The following is a 23,739-nucleotide window of genomic DNA, read 5'->3' on the forward strand; positions in this document are numbered from 1 at the left end:
GCATTTTCTGTGGGATACTCATGGAATGGAGTGCGAAAATAGGGTAAACATGTCCTGAAAGGATAGCACAGCAACCTAGCTGCAGAACATCCCGTAGTCAATCCTTGTGGCAAAGGATAAGAGGAAGTGCCAGAGTACCTTATAAGTGGCATTAAAATGTGCGAAATGTGTGGTTAAGTTTTACCACCGAGTTTGTAATGTTTACAATGTTAATTTAATAGATTTCAAACACAGCCTTGGTTTCCTGATAGCCATAAGGTATAAACCAACACTTTTCAGGATTAGGGGCTACAGTTCCAGTTCAGTAAAGAGGGTGACCCGGTCTTACCTTGTCCATGTCATTGGGTCCTCTATAGGTAAGACCTGTATAGCACCCTGCTAATTAAATGCATTGCACAAGGTGTTTAGGTGAAGACCCATGCAGGATCCAGTCCCCGAAGCACTATTGCAGGCCATCCCCATGGTGTGGGGTCTGGGTATGGTTAATAATGTTAGACCAAAGCTACAGTACACCCATCTGGATTCACTGCTTTTATTTTTTTGTATTAGAAGACGATAACAAATTGAGTGAAGATTCAAAAAAACAAATAGCCTAGAAGTTCATCACCTTAGGACACTAGTAAAAACTCAGGATCCTCTGAGTGGGTTAGATTTACAGTGTCCTGTAGGATTAAAATATTAAATGGCATGCATGGCAAACATTTTAGATGTTATCACTTTAGGGTATCTGGGAACAAAAGATATTTGCCATTTATTATTACATAAAAGGTTAATATGCAGACACTGTACATTATGTAGTCTGTATTAAATGTGGGCAAAAAGATGAGGGGAAAAAAACTGATAAGAACACAGATTTTAGAGATGACTAAAAATGTATAGTAGTTACATCACAAGAATTCAGCAAAACCTATAAACCGGTCTGAGCTAAAAATTAAATCAACTTACCTTATCCACCACTCTAACTTCCACCTGCAGAATATCAGATACATGAACATGGACTTCAGCGGGTGCTGGAAAAGCCAGACAAAGATCGTAAACCATGATAGATAAGGTCCCTGGGCGCAAAGGATATACCTAGAATTGAAAAAAGGTCACCAGATAAATGAGACCGAATTATCCATTGGTAGATCCTGTTTCCTTGTACTTATTACTTATTCTAGGTTAGCAATTATCCTGCTCTGGGTCACATTGCGTCCTTATGTTTCAAAATGTTATTTATATGCCTTCTTTTATTGTGCTGTACAGCGAAGGTGTTGTGATTCATTGCGAAACATTGGTTACGTTTTTGTACTGCTCTCCTTTTTCTCAAAATCAATAAACATATTTAAAAAAAAAAAAAAATAAAAGAAAAAAAAAAAGGTCACAGGTCTTACACACACACACACACACACACACACATTATATATATATATATATATATATATATATATATATATATATATATATTTTTTTTTTTTAAGGAAATGTAACGCTATAGATATTTTTTATTTTTTATGCCCATGGATAAAAATATATGTTAACTGGGAAAACAAAATATTACAAAATATTTGTCATCAAATGCAGTCAGCAGGTTACATAGTTAGTTAGACTGGTTGACAAAAGACACAAGTCCATCTAGTTAAACCAAAGGAAGGGAAAAAAAGATTATAAAAGCCTATACCCACAGTTGCTCCAAAGGAAGGTGAAAACCACAATAAAGCATGATTCAATTTGCTCCAGCAAGGTAATTTTCTTCCTGATCCTCCGAGAGGCAATCGGATATTCCCTGGATCAACTCTACCTATAAAGGTTAGCGTAAGCACTACCCCGTAGAAGTTGCTGAGGTCAGGGTTTCCCACTACTGCACCGCCAATCACATGGCATTTCCTTATTGCATCCAGACACAATGATCAGACCTTTGGCTTGTTTTTGTTGTTTTATTAGGGGATGATAACTTGAATGGGGTAAGGAATGCCCAAATTGAAAATGTCCCATCAAAACCAGGGACAACTTCCCCCTATTAACAGATTCCTTTTCTTCCTTCCACTTGCACAAACCAGTTTCCCTTCTACAGCTCCAGTTGGTTAATTCCTGGAGAAACTAAGGCTGGCCATACACTATACAATTTTCTTATTCAATTTCCTTTAGATTTACCTTAAACTATGTAGTACAAGGGCCTGCCTGATTGCATACAAATTGAAAGTTTGTAGGTTTGACCCTATATTACACGGTTTTGGTAAATCTAAAGGAAAGTTGAACAAGAAAATTGTATAGTGTATGGCCAGCCTAAGAGTCTCTTGTTAGTTTAGCAACAGCCAATTACAGGTTACTAACTTGCAGTGCCTTGGTAAAGTAGCACATATGGAGTAAACAGCATCTCACACAATCTTCTGCCTCTCTGTAGACCCCAGTCCCAGTTCTACTGCTTGCAGAAATGCTATCCCAACTGTCTGCTTTCTTTTCTCAGGCCTTGTGACTGACACACACATGGAGACTCCCCAGGGCAAGGCTTGATGAAGACTTAGCACACAACTGTCTTCAAGAGAGCACTGTTACAAGTTGCAGTCTCTCCCCTTGTTTGTCCCTGCACCGTGCTGCTATACTCACTGTCTCTCTTTGTTCTCTCTGCTACCTCTCCCAACTGCCTCCCGTTATGGAATCCTTCCAGGCCAGCCTCACGAGCTTCAGCCCGAGGTAAAACCCCTCCTTGCAGGGGTCCCTCAAGGGCCACAGATGGAAAAGCACCGCTGAGTAGTGTCTATCTTCCAACCGACTCCCCTGCTGGCATGGCTTATGTCTATTTAAGGGCTCTTTAGTTCCATGTCAGGACCCCAAACAGGGGATTGGCTAAGGGCCCCTAAATATTCAAGGCAACCCTTCCTAGCTTCCGCCCACTATCTTCCGGAACGTTCAACATTCTAGAAACAGGGGGAGGCACCAGAGAGCTGCCAGAATAAATCATCCAGCCCTGTCCTCAAATAACCCTGACCCAGATGCAGTGACTAAGGTTTATCCCTGGGCCAGACTATAGTTTGCCTACTCTCACAGGAGCACACACTAGAGGGTGCTACATTAGTATCTAGTTATAGTATGTGCATCTAGGAAAAAATTCAGGCCTTTAGAATCTTGTAACATGCGTTAGGCTTCTCCATACTTTCACATGCTGCTTTTCTAGCCATAGATGGGTATTTATTTTGATTTTATTTATTACAGGTACTTCTATAGCGCCAACAATTTACAAAACGCTTTACTTTTAATATTGAACATTCACATCAATCCGTGCCCTCATGGAGCTTACAATCTAAAGTCCCTAACCAACATTAATACATACTAGGGCCAAATTAAACAGGAGCCAATTAACCTACCAGCATGTCTTTGGAGTGTGGGAGGAAACCAGTGTACCCAGAGGAAACCCATGCAAGCACAGGGTAAACATACTAACTTCAGGCAGGTAGCGCGGTGGTTGGGATTTGAACCAACAACCCCAGTGCTGCCAGGCGGAAGTGGTAGAATTCGGATAAAAAAAAAATCTTACAAAAAGAAGGTACAAAGAACATTGATTTGTTTTTCTAATCATTAGTGGGTCAAATCGATGCTCGTTTTCCACTGCAGCGACAAGAAAGTTCGAAGGAGCAGAATGGAAAATTTTTCTCTAACAAACACATTTCTAACAGTGTATGTGGTTTTCGCTCAGTTAAGTCCATTCCTTCCAACATCAAATGTTAAAAGCAAATGAAATATTTTGAATGTCAAACGAATGTTCTGATGCTTATTGTAGAAATTTTCCTAAAAAATTTTGTTCGAAATTCTATCTATGGCTAGCTTAAGATACTGTAAATGAGTAATCAATCTGTGTATTTGATCACCTGCTGTTTAGGCACTACACATCTGAATTAATCTGAACTACACATTCTGAATAAATCAGAAAAGTGATCTCCTGACACCCCCCCCCCCCCACCTCTTTCAACTACCATAGAATAGAAGGGGATTTTATAGAAAATATGTTCCAAAAATATTGCAGTTGAGTACCTACATCCTAGAAGCGCTATAAAGAATTTTGGAGGGGCTATCAGACTTTATTGGTACTGTATAACGACAGTACCATTAAAAGGAGGTTGTAAACCCCAAAAATTTTTTTCTTCTTTTTGCAAGCTGCGAGAAACATAATGAGCTAGTATGCATCGCATACTAGCTCATTATGAAATACTTACCTTAGAACGAGCCCCCGCCGTGCCGCCCGCTTACCTGTATGACGGGCGACATGTCCAGTCGCCCGTCTTCCGGGATCGCGGCATCCGACCATCTGATTGGCCAGAGCCGCAGTGACGTCACGGCACGGAGCTCTGAAGGAACGGCATGAGCGGCCGTTCCTTCACAGCGCGTATGCGCCAGTGACGTCACTGGCTGCATGTAAGGTAAATATCTCCTAAACGGTACATGTTTAGGAGATATTTACAGTACCTATTACCTTATCGTAGGCTTACCTATAGGTACAAGTTACAGAGGAGGGTTTACTTCCTCTCTAAAGTCCACAATAGCCTGTTCAAAATTCTCGAAAGGGATTTTAGTGCTGTGCAGTCGGTCAATAAGTGAGCAAGCAAGAGTAAAGCCCCGTACACACGTACCGATCGTCGGCCGAACGATCGGCCGTCTTTTGTCCAGGGCTGACGTGTCTGTTGAAAACTGCAAAAGACTGCACACAAATTTTGTCGGCCAACAACAGCCGACTGCAGAAGTGATGTCATGTGATGGTTAACTTTCCTTATCTTTTTTCTTTTCTGAGCATGCCCAGTCTTGCTAATCTGCTGTCTGTCGGCCGAAATCTGTACTGACTGGCGAACAATCGGCCGTTCTGGTGACGGACAACAAAAATTTTAAAGTCTGCAAGACAGATTCTGTTGGGCTGAAAATGCGCTGTTGGCTGTTGGAAGCATCATACTAACAAGCCTACAATCGGCCGTCGGCCGAATATTTACGGCCGACAATCGGTACATGTGTACGGTGCTTTAACACTAATGCAGTGACATTGTCCTACACCGTGGGTGTGGTACAATTTACCTTTGGGTTTTGTGCGGGTAACCTGCATTTTGCCATAGACCTCTATTGTATTGGGCAGTTTTGATGCGTTGGCTGAAAACACACCAAAATTCTCCAAATGCTCTGCAGTCACATAAACAGCCTACATTAAAGTTTTAATTTTAAAATAAACAATTCACATTAATATCAAACTTTTTTTAAAAGAGCAGTTATAAGCCTGAAAATTTAAAGGGGGAAAAAAAAACAAAAAAAAAAAAACAAAAAAAAAAAAACAAAAAAAAAAAAAACACGATAGCCTCGCTTTAATGCTGATGAAAGGTATGCATTTAAAAAATGTATCTGATCGTTTTTTATTACTACATATATAAAAGCAGATGTTCACTTTAGAAAGGTGAGTAAATTCAGATCAAATTTAATCAATCACTTTTGGTCTGCTGCTTATCAGTTCCACAACCCTGTACTATTTAATTAAAACCTTTTTAAACTGTAGATTCCAACAAATCTATAGTTCAATAAAACAGTACTTTCTATATTTCTAAAAGAGATTTAAAAAAAAATATCACATTAGAGTACAGAAATGCATTCAGCATTTTAAAACATGCAGTTAGACCCTGCCTCCCTGGGTGTCCACCATGGATTCCTAATTTAATCTTTTTTCAACCTCGACAGATTTTTGACCAATGGCAAACAGGTAAAGATTTAGGTTTTTCTAAATATGAAAATCTAATCTAAAAGAGAACCTATGCAAAAACATCTTTTTAAATGATCACATAGGAGTGCTGTACTTACTGTCACAATTCCTTTTGTTTCTAGAAATACTGTTTTGACAATATTGGAAATGCTGCTGTTGATGTAAAAATATCCTGATCCCTCCGAGATAGTGAACTCAGCCTGAAATGAGTTAATATTATTAAATTTTATACAGTATATCCATCTATCTACAAGTCATAAAAAGGCAAACTTGGTTTAGGTGAACCCCAATGTTTCACAGATTAAATGCCCAGTAATTTAAATTCATTGGCAATTCTAAAACCATTTCTGGCCCCTGTTAGATTTGCTGGTCTGCAACTTAAAGTCATTCAGAAGGTCTAACTATAAATCCAATAAAAAAAAATTAAAAAACAAATAGTACAGATTAAAGTATGCACATTCACACCTCAGAGTTTTGTAGCTTGAAGCTCCAAAGCACCAGGAGAATAAAAACTGGATTTTTGACTTACCGTAAAATCCTTTTCTCTTAGGTTCATTGACGGACGTAGTCCTCTGATGCATATCAGTAGGATTATACTGCCCCCTACAGGAGTAGGACACTAAGCAGAAAAGGATTTTATGGCAAGTCAAAAATCCAGTTTTCTCTATCATTTGACGGATGCAGTCCTCTGATGCATATCAGTACGGACGTCCCAAAGCAGTAAAAACAAAAAAACGAGGGGTGGGAACAGCAGAAAAAACAAGTCCCCAAGGCTAGACCCTGCCAACCAGGCACCACGGAACTCATCAGAATAGTAAGATGAGGTCCACCTGAAACAAACAGTAAACCACCTCAAGGAAGGCCAAAAAGCCCCCTAAAAAGCAGCCTGCAAAACTTTGCAGCCAAAAGAGGCATCAGCCGATGCAAACCCATCCACCTTATAAAATTTGGTAAAGGTGTGAACAGACGACCAGGCAGCCGCCTTGCAAACCTGAAGCACAGATGCCTGATGGCAAAAAGCCCAGGAAGCACCAAGTGCCCGAGTAGAATGCATCTCAACAGGGAAAGGTGAAACCTGACCCTTAATTGAATAAGCCTGCACCACCGTCTGTCTGATCCATCTGGAAATAGTCCCAGCAGACGCAGGCAGCCCTTTATTTGGGCCATCCGTGAGTACAAAAAGCGAATCTGACTTCTGAAAAGACTCAGTCACCAAGTACACCTTGATTGCCCGAACTACATCCAGAGTATGCAGAGCATATTCCTTAGGAAGTTTGGGCTTAGGACACAAAGATGGCAATACAATGTCCTAGTTTAAGTGAAAATTAAAAAGCAACTTCAGAAGGAAGGACGGATCCGGACGAAGTACCACTTTGTCTCTATGAACCATCATATAGGTAGAACGGCAGGACAGAGCCGCCAGTTCAGACACCCTGCACGCAGAAGTGATAGCCATAAAGTAGGTCAGCTTCTGGGATAGGGTAAGCAGGGGAATCTCCAGAATACTTTAGAAGGGAGGTTTCTGGAGAACAGACAGCACCAAATTAAGGTCCCAAGGTGGTAATGGAGGTCGCACCGATGGTACCAAGTGTCGCACCCCCTGAATAAAGTTACCCACCAGGGAATGGGTGGCCAATGGATTTTCCTTGCCTGAGCATCGGGGACCAAAGCCACCAGGTCAGAGACTCCCTGATCACCTTGCTCAGCTGGATCCGAATGTCCAGAGAGTTTGGATTCTTGTTCCATTTGAGGATTTCCCTCTGGAGGATCCTCTTGTGGAATTGAGCGAAGGGAACCGCCTTGAAAGACGAAACCATTAGTCCCAGAACTCGCATGCAGGTTCGAAGGGACAACCATTTGCTGGACAGTAACAGCTGAACCGCAGTCTGAAGTTTCAAGAGTATTTCCGGATGAAGAAACACCCTGGCTGAGGACGAGTCCAAAGTCAGGCCCAGATAGTCCAGTCTCATGGAAGGGACCAGGGACGACGTCCGAAGGTTCAGAATCAACCCGAACTCCTCTAGAGTTCTCATGGCGATTTCCAAATTCGTTATCAGCACTGTAGGGGACTCGGCACGGAGAAGTAGATCGTCCAGGTAACCCAGGACCGATATTCTCCGCTGCCATAGCAGCACCAGAATCAGAGCCAACACCTTCGTGAAAACTCAAGGAACGGAGGTGAGACCAAAGGGTAACACCATGAACTGATAGTGATATTTTCCCACGGCAAAACAGAGAAACCGTTGGTAAACCGCACAGATTGGGATGTGAAGGTAGGCATCTTTGATATCTATGGAGGCCAGGAAATCCCCCTGATGTAGGGAAAGCCACCACTGTGCAAACCGATTCCATCATGAATTTCTGAATTCGCACGGAACCATTCAGTTCCTTTAGGTCCAGGATTGGTAGCACCTTGCTTTCCTTCCTGGGAACCGTGAACAGGTTGGAATAAAAACCCTGAAATCATTCTGCACACGGAACCGGAACTATTACCCCTTGCTGTACCAGGTCCTGTACTGCCCCATAAAGCGCCAACAAGTGATCCGGGGAAAGCCGTACATTGGAGGGGGAAAAACCTTACCAGAGGGACGGATCGAAACTCAATCTTGTAACCAGACCGTATGACCCTGAACCTATCTGTCTGGGATCCGGGCCAGCCACAGGTCCGAGAACCGGCAAAGACATCCCCCCACTCCAGATATGGGTGAGGGTGCACCTTCAAGCTGAGGAGGCCGTGTCTGCAGGTCTGGAGAACCCGGACTTTTGTTTGCCAGACCAGGGTCGCATGGAACCGCTCGAGGGAGTCTTGAAGGACTTTGCCTTATCGACTGACCCCGAGGGACGAAAAAACTTTTTGTGAGCCGAAGAGGGACCCCGTCTGCGACGAGGGTCATTACCCTTGTTAGCCTGTGGAAGAAAAGCACTCCCCCCCCTCGTGAGACCCTTAATGTCATCCAGGGTAGCTCCAACTCCAAACAAGCGATCTCTAAGCCTTCTTTGAAGTTTGATCTGCACACCAACACTTCAGCCAAAGTATCCGCCGGATAACCACCGCCGAAACTGAAAGTTGGCCCAATGAGGAAGCAGTGTCTAGCGCGGCATCGCAAACAAATTGCAGCCCCTGCACCAGCTGGTCCAACAGCTCCCGAAAGGCAGGAGGGACTTTTTTTTCCTCCAAGTCATGGCGTAGTAACTTCGCCCATTCAGTCAAAGTCTACGTGACAAGGGCAATCGTAAACACTGGTCTCAGTGCAGTCCCTGCAAGGGAGCACCTACTGCAGGCCACAGCCTCCACCTTCCAATGCTCTGGGTCCCTAAAGGAAGGGGATTCCTCCACTGGAATATTGGTAGCCTTATTCAGTCTGGAGACAAGCGGATCCACCTTGGGTAGCACAGTACACTTCTTTATCAGGGACGCCTCAAAAGTGTAGCGTCTAGTAATCCATTTAAAATTTCTGTATTGCCTTCTTAGAAACCGCCAAAAGCTCAAAAAGGCTGTACACAAATGCTCAGAAACACACCAACATTCGGAAAAAAAAAAAAAAAAACTCAGAAAAAAGGTGACACTCAGTCTGAATGAATATCATCTGTGCATACACACGTTATGGCAGCTAACCTACCTAAACCAAATGGCAGCAGGATGAAATGTGTACAGGTTTTTGTTTTTTAGATTTGTCAATATATGTAATAAACTTCTACAACCAAGTGACCATTTACAATAATCATGTTTCCCATTTTACATCTAATGCATAAATCCTTGGTACTTTAAGAACCAGATCTTGAAACAGCAAAGCTCACCGTGACTTCAGGGTGATTATAAATAGAAATAGATGCTGGGTTCACTTTAACATCTTCCACAAGCAGGAGCTCCAGACTGGCAGACACAGGAGTCAATGTTTTGTACTGAAAGAAGGGAAATACCAAATGGAATTAGACCAGAAATGGTAACCATATTTTATTCAGTGCTACACACATTATTATTATTTTTATACAGGACTTCTCGTTTACACAGTACTTTATAATATAAATGGGAGCAGTACAATTACAATACAGAAGTGATAGAAAGTAGAAGAGAAACTTTGTTTTTTTTACTTTGGATCGAGTGAGTGGTATAGTTCCCATCAGGTTTTGCCTGCCATCTATGTCCCATTGTGGAGTTTTCCCTTCACTTCTTGTTCTATAGCCAAAACAGGAAGTGAGAGGAAATCCCTGTTGTTGGGGTCACTAGAACAAGTGTTCGCACTGAAAGATTTCGCCTCTATTCCTGTTCTGGTGACTACTCTAAAGTTGGGATTTTTTTTTCTCTTTCACTCCCAAGTGATATTGGTAAACCGGACAAAAAGAAAGGGTGAATCCCCTTAACGGGGGCACAGGCAAGAATAGACACCTGACTTGTGTTCTAATTCCTCTCCACTATCCAAAAACACACACACACACACTATATATATATATATACATATATATATACATATATATATACATATACATACACACACACACATACACACCACATATACAGTGCCTTGCAAAAGTATTTCGGCCCCCTTGAACTTTGACCTTTTGCCACATTTCTGGCTTCGAACAAAGATATAAAACTGCAATTTTTTTGTGCAGAATCAACAAAAAGTGGGACACAATCATGAAGTGGAACGAAATTTATTGGATATTTCAAACTTTAACAAATAAACTGAAAAATTGGGCGTGCAAAATTATTCAGCCCCCTTAAGTTAATACTTTGTAGCGCCACCTTTTTCTGCGATTACAGCTGTAAGTCGCTTGGGGTATGTCTATCAGTTTTGCACATCGAGAGACTGAAATTTTTGCCCATTCCTCCTTGCAAAACAGCTCGAGCTCAGTGAGGTTGGATGGAGAGAGTTTGTGAACAGCAGTTTTCAGTTCTTTCCACAGATTCTTGATTGGATTCAGGTCTGGACTTTGACTTGGCCATTCTAACACCTGGATATGTTTATTTGTGATCCATTCCATTGTAGATTTTGCTTTATGTTTTGGATCATTGTCTTGTTGGAAGACAAATCTCCATCCCAGTCTCAAGTCTTTTGAGGACTCCATCAGGTTTTCTTCCAGAATGGTCCTGTATTTGGCTCCATCCATCTTCCTATCAATTTTAACCATCTTCCCTGTTCCTGCTGAAGAAAAGCAGGCCCAAACCATGATGCTGCCACCACCATGTTTGACAGTGGGGATGGTGTGTTCAGGGTGATGAGCTGTGTTGCTTTTACGACAAACATAACGTTTTGCATTGTTGCCAAAAAGATCGATTTTGGTTTCATCTGACCAGAGCGCCTTCTTCCACATGCTTGATGTGTCTCCCAGGTGGCTTGTGGCTAACTTTAAACAACACTTTTTATGGATATCTTTAAGAAATGGCTTTCTTCTTGCCACTTTTCCATAAAGGCCAGATTTGTGCAGTATACGACGACTGATTGTTGTCCTATGGACAGAGTCTCCCACCTCAGCTGTAGATTTCTGCAGTTCATCCAGAGTGATCATGGGCCTCTTGGCTGCATCTCTGATCAGTCTTCTCCTTGTATGAGCTGAAAGTTTAGAGGGACGGCCAGGTCTTCGTAGATTTGCAGTGGTCTGATACTCATTCCATTTCAATATTTTCGCTTGCACAGTGCTCATTGGGATGTTTAAAGCTTGGGAAATCTTTTTGTATCCAAATCCGGGTTTAAACTTCTCCACAACAGTATCTCGGACCTGCCTGGTGTGTTTCTTGTTCTTCATGATGCTCTCTGCGCTTTAAACGGACCTCTGAGACTATCACAGTGCAGGTGCATTTATACGGAGACTTAATTAAACACAGGTGGATTCTATTTATCATCATTAGTCATTTAGGTCAACATTTGATCATTCAGAGATCCTCACTGAACTTCTGGAGAGAGTTTGCTGCACTGAAAGTAAAGGAGCTGAATAATTTTGTACGCCCACTTTTTCAGTTTTTTATTTGTTAACAAAGTTTGAAATATCCAATAAATTTCATTCCACTTCATGATTGTGTCCCACTTGTTGATTCTTCACAAAAAAATTACAGTTTTATATCTTTATGTTTGAAGCCTGAAATGTGGCAAATGGTCGAAAAGTTCAAGGGGGCCGAATACTTTCGCAAGGCACTATATATTACCCCCCCCCCCTTTTATTAATACTTTAATAGGCAAATCTATATATTCTTCCTATTTCCATCATTCAAAGTAAAAGTAGATGCATATGAGAAGTCCATGTACAAACACCTATAGAAAATCAATTGTCAAACATCCACACTGCACTAAACCTACTTAAAAGGATAAGTACAGCCAAAGCTTGTTTGGCTGTACCACTCCTGTAGATCACAGGAGAGCAGTTTGTTCTGCACTCCTGTGACCAGTTATCAGCATCGAATCACGTCGGGGGGCAGAGCAGAGATCTGCTGACTGAGTCGTCAGCTCTCTGCTCATGGAGCTCTGAGAACTGGGAACGGATCGATCCCCCGCTGAGCAAAAAAGCTGGGTTATACTTACTGATAACTCCTTTTCTAATAGTCTTCCAGGACAGCCCATGAGACGTTAGGCTCCTCCCCCAGGGACAGGAAACACATTCCAAAATTAAAATAAAAGGCGGTCCCTTAGTCCTCACCTTCAGTATTTCATGAGAACCACAGGACACCCTGTAAAACATATACATAGATATATAGACACATATCATACATTATACATAATACCAGATAGTTCGGGTGGGAATCCGGCTGTCCTGGAAGACTATTAGAAAAGGAGTTATCAGTAAGTATAACCCAGCTTTTCTCAAAGTCGTCTTCCAGGACAGCCCATGAGACGATGAGCAAGCACTTACCAGTCTAGGGAGGGACTACTGCCTGGAGCACCTTTCGACCAAACGCCTGTTCCTGAGAAGAGAGGAGGTCCAGGCGATAATGTCTAACAAAGGTCGAAAAGTTAGACCAGGTAGCTGCCTTACAGATTTGGTCTGGTGAGGCACCGGCCCTTTCAGCCCAAGACGTGGACAATGCTCTAGTAGAGTGTGCAGTAATGAAAGGTGGAGCCACCTTTTTCACTATATAGGCTTCTGTGATAGCCTGTTTGATCCATCTAGCTAAGGTTGCCTTAGAAGCTTTTTCCCCTTTATGGGAGCCGGAAAATTGTAAAAACAAAGTATCAGTCTTCCTGAAGGTTTTAGTCACCTCCAGGTATCTCAGGAGGGCTCTTCTGACATCCAAACAACTAAATTCTTTTTCTTTATTGTTGTTCGGGAAATTGCAAAAGGAAGGAAGGACTATGTCCTGAGTCCTATGAAAAGAAGAGACCCTTTTGGGCAAAAATCCTGGATCTGTTTTTAGCACAATCCTGTCGTCAAAAATCATAAGAAAAGGTTCTCTGATTGAGAGAGCCTGTAATTCGCTAACTCTTCTAGCTGAAGTTATAGCTACTAAAAATAAAGTTTTTAGGGTGAGCATTTTTACTGACAGGTCTACCAAGGGTTCAAACGGACTGGTAACCAAGGCCTGGAGTACCAGGGATAGATTCCAAGCTGGACACGTTTTAAGCACGGTTGGCTTTGTCCGGGCAATTGCTCTGAAAAAGGCATTCACATTTGGGTCTTCTCTAAGGGAAAACTGAAGAAAGACACTAAGGGCGGCAGCCTGTACCTTTAAAGTCCCTAAGGAGAGACCTTTGTCTATGCCTTCCTGAAAAAAATCCAAGATAGTTGGTATATCTGGGGAATGTCTCTGATTCTCCATCATCCAAAAATGAAATTTCTTCCAGATTTTAGCATACATTTTCCTAGTGACCGGCTTTCGACAGCTGGTCAATGCTTTGATGACTCTGTCTGAGAACCCCTGAGAGCCTAGTATTTGTTCCTCAGATACCAGGCCGTCAGGTTTAGGGTCCTGAGAAATGGATGGACCACCGGACCTTGTGTTAAGAGATCTGGTCTCCAAGGTAAGGTCATTGGAAGTTGCGCTGCCAACGCCTGAAGGCGTGCAAACCATGGCCTTTTGGGCCAGTATGGGGTTATCAGGATCATCTCTGTGACTTCTAGGATGAATTTCTGAAGAACCTGTGGGATCAATCTGATCGGAGGAAATGCGTAACAGAGTCTGACTTTCCAGGGGTGGGCGAAGGCGTCTATGCCTAACGCCTGATCCCCTTGAGTTATGGAAAATAATTTTTCTGTTTTCCTGTTTGCCTGGGAGGCAAATAGATCCACTACCGGTAGGCCCCATGAGGTTGTGATTTTGAGAAACACCTCTGGGTTGAGGGACCAATTGTCCTGGTTCATCTGGTGGCGGCTGAGATGGTCTGCCAGATAATTCTGCGTCCCTTTCAGGTGAATGGCCGAAATGGATGTTAGGTTCCGCTCGGCCCAGACAAAGATTTTCTGTGCAATGGTTTGTAGGCCCAGACTTCGAGTACCTCCCTGCTTGTTCAGGTACGCTACCGTTGCTATATTGTCTGACCTGATCTGTAGATGGCTCCCTTCTACCTCTACCTGAAAATACTCCAAGGCCTTTTGGACCGCCATAAGTTCTTTTTGGTTTGATGAAGACTTCCTCTGTGCTGGGGACCATGTACCCTGCGCCCATCTGTCCTGCAGATATGCTCCCCATCCGGAATCCTGTGATACCTGGATGGTCCAGCTTAGCCCTCTTGATAGGTGAAGAGAGGATCTCCACCACCAAAGAGTCCTTTTTATCTTGGTGGGAATCCTTACTTTTTGTTCCAAGGAACTTGACTGCCCATCCCAATTCTGTAGAAAGAATTTTTGGAGTGGACGTTGTTGTAACCTTGCCCAGGGGACTGCTGGGAAACAGGAGGTCATCAAGCCTATCACCCTTGTGACATCCCTCAGAGAGACCCATAAGTTGGTCTGTAAAGAGGCAACCATCAGGTTCATTTTCTCCATCTTGCACTGAGGGAGGAAGATCATCTGATCCCGTGAGGAGATTTCGTAACCCAGGTAGGTCACTCTTTGTGAGGGTACCAGGCAAGACTTTTGTCTGTTGATTATCCAGCCTAGGGAAGTTAAGAATTCCTGAACTATGAGGAGGTCGGCTTCCAGTTTCTGGTATGATTCTGCCACTACCAAGATGTCGTCCAGGTAGGGGGTGATCATGATATCTTTTAGCCTTAGAGGGGCTAGTGCTTCCCCTAGGACTTTGGTAAAAATCAGTGGGGCTGAGGACAGCCCGAAGGGCAGTGCCCTGAACGGGAAGTGCTTGACTTCCGGTCCTATCTTTACTGCTAGCCTCAGGAATTTCTGATAGGATTTGTGTATTGGGATGTGAAAATACGCATCTTTCAAATCTAGGGTTGCCATGAAACACCCTGGGAACAATAGGTTCCCTATGGAGTATATTGATTCCATGCGAAAGCGTTTGTATGCTATTGAAAGGTTCAGATTGCGTAAGTTCAGGATCAGTCGATGACTTCCTGAGGGTTTTTGAATCACAAAGATGTGAGAATAAAACCCTGTTCGTTGTTCTTCTCTGGGGACTGGGATAATTACTTTTTGATCTAATAGGTCCCCTAACTGAAGACTCAAGGCGGAGGCCTTGACTGGATCCCTGGGAAGATTTGTGATCAGGATCCTTTCTGGAGGTTGAAGACAGAACTCCAGCCTGTGTCCTTGGCCTACTAGGTCCAGAATAAAAGGGCTGGAAGTAATCTTCTTCCACAGTGGGAGGAAGGCCCCTAATCTTCCTCCCACTCTGAGAAGGGAGTCATTGGGGCTGGTTGGGGCGTTGAGGAGGGTTAAACAGGATGTTACCCCTCCCCTTTCCTTTATGCCCCGTCCAATGTTTTTTGAAATTTTGCTGAGTTTCAAAAGACTTCTGCTGTTTGCCCCTGCCATGAAAATTCCTCTGAGCATAGGGGAACTTTTTCTTATCTGGGAATCCCTACTTTTTATCCGCTGTACGCTCCAGGGCTTCTGTTAGGCCTGGGCCAAAAAGGTGGTCGCCTGTGAAGGGAAGACCACAAAGGCGAGATTTAGAAGTAACATCTCCCGACCATGTCTTGAGCCATAGGCTTCTTCTGGCCGTATTAGCCAAAGCTGAGGTCCTTGCTGCCATTCTTACAGCTTCAGCTGAAGAATCCGCCAGGAATCCAATTGCCTGGAATAAGAGTGGAAATGATTTATTAATCTGTTCCCTCGATGTTCCTGCAGACAAGTGTGTTTGGATTTGAGATAGCCACAGCTCCAGGTGTCTGGCTATGCAGGTGGATGCCAGGGCTGGCTTTAAGCTCATAATGGAGGCTTCCCAGACCCTACGCAAAGAGATATCGGTTCTCTTATCCATAGGGTCTTTTAGTGCTCCTGAATCCTCAAATGCCAAGTCAGTTCCTTTGGAGATTCTGGCAAGAGAGGCATCCAGCTTAGGGATTTTGTTCCAGGGCTGTTCCCCACTGTCGTCAAATGGATACCTTCTTTTTAAGTTTCTTGGAAAAAAAGGCTTTTTATCAGGAGAATTCCATTCCTGTTTAATCACATCCAATAGTGAGCTATGCACAGGGAACACTCTAGCATGCTTTTTATGACTAGCGTACATTAAGTCATGCTTAGAGAGATGCACTTCTTCCTCCTCAATCTCTAGAGTGGTATAAACCGCTTTGAGTAGGTCATCTACATCCTCCAGGCTCAGTTTACAGTTGGAGCTATCATGGGAAACATTGCTTTTTGGTTCCTCTCCTGATCCTGATCCCTCTGCAGAAGAGTGGGAAGAAGAAACTTCCTCCTCCAAAACCAATGGGTCAATTAGGGATGGTGGAGCCTGAGCTGGGGTGGAAGGCTGGGCTGGTGCCTGCATCTTTTCAATGAGAGTCCTGAATGAACTAAACGTACTTTTTAGCTCATCTCTCACTGAGGACAGCATTTTCTGGGTAGAGACTGCAGGATCGTCTCTGACCAGTTTAGCTATGCATGCCCGGCACACTGCTTTGTTCCAAGAGGAACTCAATTTTTCTCCGCATACAGCACATTTCTTTTTGGGGGGCTGAGGTGGGTTATTGTCCTGAGCCTTGGCCTGGAAGATAAAAGACAAGGGAATTATAATTAGGGATACTTGTCCTCCTCCCACCTCCCGCTTTTCCCCCTCCACCTTGTGGATAGAAAAGAGGGAGCGGTGCTGCTTAACCCCTGCCCCTAACGATAGAAAAGAGAGGGGGGAAGGGGAACGGAGTTCCTAACAGGTACCTGCAAATAGGGTGTCGTTCCCCCTTGCTTACCTGAGAGGTGCCGATGCCAGAGCCGACTTCCGCCGCCTGTGCGGTTACTGCCGTGGTGTCCATCGCTCTGTATGGTGGTCCCAGCAACTGCTGTTTCCCCTAACATCGGTCGCCCATTTGAACTCTCTGTTCGCGCCTTCGGAAACTGGAACGAGGGTTTCCGGCGCCCGCGGATGCCGTCACTGCGCCGGAAACCCTCGTTCCAGTTTCCGGACACTGTCACTTCCCGTGAGGCCAGAGTGGATACGCTGAGTTCCGCCCCCTCCGTCTTTGGCGCCAACTTCAAAATTTCTTCCGAAGTTAGCGGTTCACGGGTACACAGCACTGCTGCTCCAAGGAACCGGCCGACCAACGGAGTGGACTCCCCAACGCTCCACCAGACAGCATCCGTAGTCCTGCCGAGAGGCTAGGAGAGCAGGAGACAGCGGTCAGCCCCTATTGCGGCACTAAGGGGTACCGCTATGGGCCGAGGAGATGCATCTTTCCAAGTCTTTCCATGGACAGTCCAGGAGACCGGGAGCTTCAGTTCCAGGAACATGTTACCCCCTGTCCGGAGGAAACACTAAATACTGAAGGTGAGGACTAAGGGACCGCCTTTTATTTTAATTTTGGAATGTGTTTCCTGTCCCTGGGGGAGGAGCCTAACGTCTCATGGGCTGTCCTGGAAGAAGACTTTGAGAAAAATTGATTTTTGTAAGAACTTACCGTAAAATCCTTTCTCTGAAGTTCATCGACAGACGCAGCTCCATCATCTTTAGACCAGTGGGTTATGCTCCTCCTATCAGGAAAAAAGCTTAACCACGCCTATGGGGCTGTCCCTGCAGGCATAACCCCTCACATTCTGCTATCAGCAATCCGTTTAGTTGCAAGCAGTATTTAGAAGACAAAAAACTCCATTCACTCAGAAGTAGAGGGGCGGGTGCTGCGTCTGTCGAACTTCAGAAAAAAGGATTTGCAACAATGCAAGATGACATAATTCCCCAAAGGCTAAACCATACCAACCAAGTAACATGGAGCTCAACCAGGAAAAAACTGGAGCTCACCTAGAAAAAAACATACACCCTCAAAGAGAAACAAAAAAGATTCTCTTTAAACAGCAGCCAGCAAAACCTTTCAGCCAAGTGAAGCATTCTAAGATGCCAACACACATCTACTTTGTAGAATTTTGTGAATGTATGCACAGACGACCAATTTGCCGCCTTGCAGCACTGACGCCTGATGGTGAATAGCCCAAGAGGCACTCAGCGCTCTAGTAGAATACACCTTCACTGGGAAAGGAGGAACCTGTCCCTTCAGTGAATAAGCCTGAACTACCGTGTGCCTGACCCATCTGAATATGGTCGCAGCAGACGCAGCCAATCCTTTACCAGGTCTTTTGGTAAGGACAAAAAGAGCGTCTGATTTTCTAAAAGACTCAGTGGCCTCCAGGTATCCTATTCCTAAAACTAGGCAGAAAAACGGATTGCTGATAGATTGTGTGGGGTTATGCCTGCAGGGACAGCCCCATAAACGTGGTTAAGCTTTTTTCCTGCCTAGTGCCTATTCCTGATAGGAGGAGCTGTCAATGAACGATAGAAAAATGGTCCTGTGCGTCTTTGGGGTGGAATGAAGGCAAAAATTCAAACCCAATTCCCACTGGAACCGGTGAACAGGGACAAATCCGCGACTGAATATGTGTGAACCTGGCCTTACTCCATTGTGATATGGTTGTTCCCAAGGATAACAGTGTGCACTAATGCCCAGTATAGTCCTATGCTCGCTACCACATTCTAAACAGCACTAAGCAGGATTGGACCAACAAAAATACCCAAAACATGTCAGCTGGGATACTAAATAATTACACATACAATTTATATGCCATTTCGAGAAAAATGCCTAAAAAATTGTAGTAAGATCACTGGTGACTAGGGTTGAGCGAACACCTAGATGTCCGTGTTCGACGGGTTCGGCCGAACTTTAAAAAAAAGTCCGGGTCCGTGTCCCGGACTTTTACCGAACTTTTCCCGGACACCGAACCCCATTGAAGTCAATGGGGACCCGAACTTTAAGGCACTAAAATGGCTCTAAAACACCAAAGGAAAGGGCTAGAGTGCTGCAAATGGCAGCAAAACGTAATTAAGAGCATGGCAAGTGCTCTGCAAACAAATGTGGATAGGGAAATAACTTAAAACAACAAAAAAAAAACAGAAAAATAAAACAATGTTCTTCTTCATCTCTGAAGGACGAGGCCCATATGGAGTAGGAGGGAGGTTGAGGTGGTGGTGGATGTGGCGGTGACATAGGCGTGCGCACAGGGTGTGCTGGGTGTGCCTGGGCACACCCTAATCACCTAGGGCACATAGCATTGCCAGTGAGGAGATGGGAAAGATCTCCCTGGGACCTGCTCTGCTCTATTTCTCCTTGCCTACAGGTACATGGCCCCGATACATTACTCTCCCTGCTGGCAAACACATGCATGTGTATTTCAACTTTGGGGTGCACACCTTAATGCAATAGGCTGCGCACACCTATGGGCGGTGTAGGTGAAAGCGGCGGTGGAGGAGGACCAGGGCCGGATTAACAGCATCATGGGCTTGGTGCTGAGGATTTTGAAGGGCCTTAAGGGCCGTGCCTTGCCATGCACCCAGAGGAGGAAGGGTGCAGCCATGCATGCCTAATTCAACATGGGATGCTGTCTCTGAAGCCCATAAACACATCCATGCATCGCCAACTGTCCCTCCTTGTCCGGCCTTCACGCTGTGTGGGGAGGTTCTGAGGGTGCTGCCTGGGGAAGCGAGCATAGAAGCCAGACTTCTGTGTTTACAAGTGACAGAAGAGCGGTAACAGTGAATATGGCCAACCCGGGGCCTATATAAAAGGTAGGGGCCTGGAGCTGCAGCTCCAATAGCCCCTACATTAATCTGGCCCTGAGGAGGAGGACGAGGTAGCCAACACTGCTTCTTTTAAAAAATTTTAAATGAGGGTACACCCCAAAAGAGTGAGAAAGAGCAAAAATGGAACAATGGGTGGGTAAGGTCGGTATCCATTGCTATTCTGCATAAGGTACGGAAAAGTCCCGTGGGATCCATGCCTGGTTCATTTTAATGAACGTGAGCTTGTCCACATTGTCTCTGGACAGGCGGCTGCGCTTGTCTGTTATAACGCCCCCAGCCGTGCTAAATACCCGTTCAGATAATACACTGGCTGCAGGGCACGCCAGCACCTCCAAGGCGTAAAGGGCAAGCTCAAGCCATGTGCCCAATTTGGAGACCCAGAAGTTGAAGGGGGCAGACCCGTCATTCACTACATGTAGGCGTGTGCACACATACTGCTCCACCATGTTGGTAAAATGCTGCCTCCTGCTAAGACGTTCCATCTGAGCTGCTGGTGCTGCTGTTTGTTGTGGCGTGCTGACAAAGCTTTTCCACATTTCGGCCATGCTAACCCTGCCTTCTGAGGTGCTGGCGGTGCCCTGGTTGCGTTGGCGACCTCCTCCTCCTCCGCCTTGTGCTTCCACTGTGGCCCCGCTGTCAGATGGGAATGCCAGCAGCATGGCGTCTACCAGCGTGCGCTTGTACTCGCGCATCTTGCGATCGCGCTCCAGTGAGTGAATTAAGGACGGTACGTTGTCCTTGTAACGGGGATCCAGCAGCGTGGCCACCCAGTAATCAGCACAAGTTAGAATGTGGGCAACTCGGCGGTCGTTGTGGAGACACTGCAGCATGTAATCGCTCATGTGTGCCAGGCTGCCCAGAGGCAACGAAAGGCTGTCCTCTGTGGGAGGTGTATCGTCCGTGTCCTCTGTATCCCCCCAGCCACGCACCAGTGATGGCCATGAGCTGGCCTGGGTGCCACCCTGCTGTGAACATGGTTCCATCTCCTCCTCCAGCTCCTCCTCCTCCTCATCCTCCTCATCCTCCAGAACTGTGCCCCTGCTGGACAATTGCGTCCCTGGCGTTTGCGTGTGCAGGAACCCACCCTCGGAGCCCCTTGCGAATGACTGCCCTGAAAGCCTTGGAAATGTTACCTCTTCATCCTCCTCCTCCTCCTCATCCTGTGCCACATCCTCTTCCATCATCGCCCGAATTGTTTTTTCAAGGAGGCATAGAAGTGGGATAGTTAAGCTGAGAACGGCGTCATTGCCACTGGCCATGTTGGTGGAGTACTCAAAACAGCGCAACAAGGCACACAGGTCTCGCATTGAGGAGGCCCAGTTAAATTAAATAGCGGAATAGAAAATATGATCCAAAAAAAGTGTATGTATATCACACGTACACAACCACACTGGGCCCCAATTACTATTGTTTGTACCCCTAAAAGGCTAGATGAGGAGTAGGGGGAGTATGGAACAGGCAGCACCCTCAAACCTTCAGAAGTATGAGATGAACCCCAACAACTTGGAAAGGTGGATCTCTCTCACACGTACCGACACAGACTATCCCGCAATTCAATTGATCCTCAAAGGTTTTTATTGAATAGCGGAATAGGAAATATGATCAAAAAAAGTGTATGTATCTCGCACGTACACAACCACACTAGGCCCCAATTACTATTGTTTGTACCCCTAAAAGGCTAGATGAGGAGTAGGGGGGGTATGGAACAGGCAGCACCCTCAAACCTTCAGAAGTATGAGATGAACCCCAACAACTTGGAAAGGTGGATCTCTCTCACACGTACCGACACAGACTATCCCCCAATTTAACTGATCCCCAAAGGTTTTTGATTAAATAGCGGAATAGAAAATATGATCCCAAAAAAGTGTATGTATATCACACGTACACAACCACACTGGGCCCCAATTACTATTGTTTGTACCCCTAAAAGGCTAGATGAGGAGTAGGGGGAGTATGGAACAGGCAGCACCCTCAAACCTTCAGAAGTATGAGATGAACCCCAACAACTTGGAAAGGTGGATCTCTCTCACACGTACCAACACAGACTATCCCCCAATTTAACTGATCCCCAAAGGTTTTTGATTAAATAGCGGAATAGAAAATATGATCCAAAAAAAGTGTATGTATATCACACGTACACAACCACAGTAGGCCCCAATTACTATTGTTTGTACCCCTAAAAGGCTAGATGAGGAGTAGGGGGAGTATGGAACAGGCAGCACCCTCAAACCTTCAGAAGTATGAGATGAACCCCAACAACTTGGAAAGGTGGATCTCTTTCACACGTACCGACACAGACTATCCCGCAATTCAATTGATCCTCAAAGGTTTTTATTGAATAGCGGAATAGGAAATATGATCAAAAAAAGTGTATGTATCTCGCACGTACACAACCACACTAGGCCCCAATTACTATTGTTTGTACCCCTAAAAGGCTAGATGAGGAGTAGGGGGGGTATGGAACAGGCAGCACCCTCAAACCTTCAGAAGTATGAGATGAACCCCAACAACTTGGAAAGGTGGATCTCTCTCACACGTACCGACACAGACTATCCCCCAATTTAACTGATCCCCAAAGGTTTTTGATTAAATAGCGGAATAGAAAATATGATCCAAAAAAAGTGTATGTATATCACACGTACACAACCACACTAGGCCCCAATTACTATTGTTTGTACCCCTAAAAGGCTAGATGAGGAGTAGGGGGGGTATGGAACAGGCAGCACCCTCAAACCTTCAGAAGTATGAGATGAACCCCAACAACTTGGAAAGGTGGATCTCTCTCACACGTACCGACACAGACTATCCCCCAATTTAACTGATCCCCAAAGGTTTTTGATTAAATAGCGGAATAGAAAATATGATCCCAAAAAAGTGTATGTATATCACACGTACACAACCACACTGGGCCCCAATTACTATTGTTTGTACCCCTAAAAGGCTAGATGAGGAGTAGGGGGGAGTATGGAACAGGCAGCACCCTCAAACCTTCAGAAGTATGAGATGAACCCCAACAACTTGGAAAGGTGGATCTCTCTCACACGTACCAACACAGACTATCCCCCAATTTAACTGATCCCCAAAGGTTTTTGATTAAATAGCGGAATAGAAAATATGATCCCAAAAAAGTGTATGTATATCACACGTACACAACCACACTAGGCCCCAATTACTATTGTTTGTACCCCTAAAAGGCTAGGAGTAGGGGGGAGTATGGAACAGGCAGCACCCTCAAACCTTCAGAAGTATGAGATGAACCCCAACAACTTGGAAAGGTGGATCTCTCTCACACGTACCAACACAGACTATCCCCCAATTTAACTGATCCCCAAAGGTTTTTGATTAAATAGCGGAATAGAAAATATGATCCCAAAAAAGTGTATGTATATCACACGTACACAACCACACTAGGCCCCAATTACTATTGTTTGTACCCCTAAAAGGCTAGGAGTAGGGGGAGTATGGAACAGGCAGCACCCTCAAACCTTCAGAAGTATGAGATGAACCCCAACAACTTGGAAAGGTGGATCTCTCTCACACGTACCAACACAGACTATCCCCCAATTTAACTGATCCCCAAAGGTTTTTGATTAAATAGCGGAATAGAAAATATGATCCCAAAAAAGTGTATGTATATCACACGTACACAACCACACTAGGCCCCAATTACTATTGTTTGTACCCCTAAAAGGCTAGGAGTAGGGGGAGTATGGAACAGGCAGCACCCTCAAACCTTCAGAAGTATGAGATGAACCCCAACAACTTGGAAAGGTGGATCTCTCTCACACGTACCAACACAGACTATCCCCCAATTTAACTGATCCCCAAAGGTTTTTGATTAAATAGCGGAATAGAAAATATGATCCCAAAAAAGTGTATGTATATCACACGTACACAACCACACTAGGCCCCAATTACTATT

At 44.6% G+C, this 23,739-nt stretch overlaps 1 protein-coding gene across 1 annotated transcript in view; it reads right to left on the reverse strand.

Moving 5' to 3' along the window:
* The window catches only part of NUP210 (nucleoporin 210), a gene marked incomplete at its 5' end in the record, with an annotated part of 331,314 nt that overhangs the window by 175,076 nt on the left and 132,499 nt on the right, over nt 1-23,739 (reverse strand). The window contains 3 exons of the mRNA XM_082265210.1: nt 946-1,074; nt 5,806-5,907; nt 9,506-9,610. Coding sequence (XP_082121336.1) covers nt 946-1,074; nt 5,806-5,907; nt 9,506-9,610 — 336 coding nt within the window. The remainder of the gene's footprint in view (nt 1-945; nt 1,075-5,805; nt 5,908-9,505; nt 9,611-23,739) is intronic.

The sequence above is a fragment of the Pelophylax lessonae genome (assembly GCF_965119305.1).
Source record: "Pelophylax lessonae genome assembly, chromosome: 8".
Lineage (NCBI taxonomy): Eukaryota > Metazoa > Chordata > Amphibia > Anura > Ranidae > Pelophylax > Pelophylax lessonae.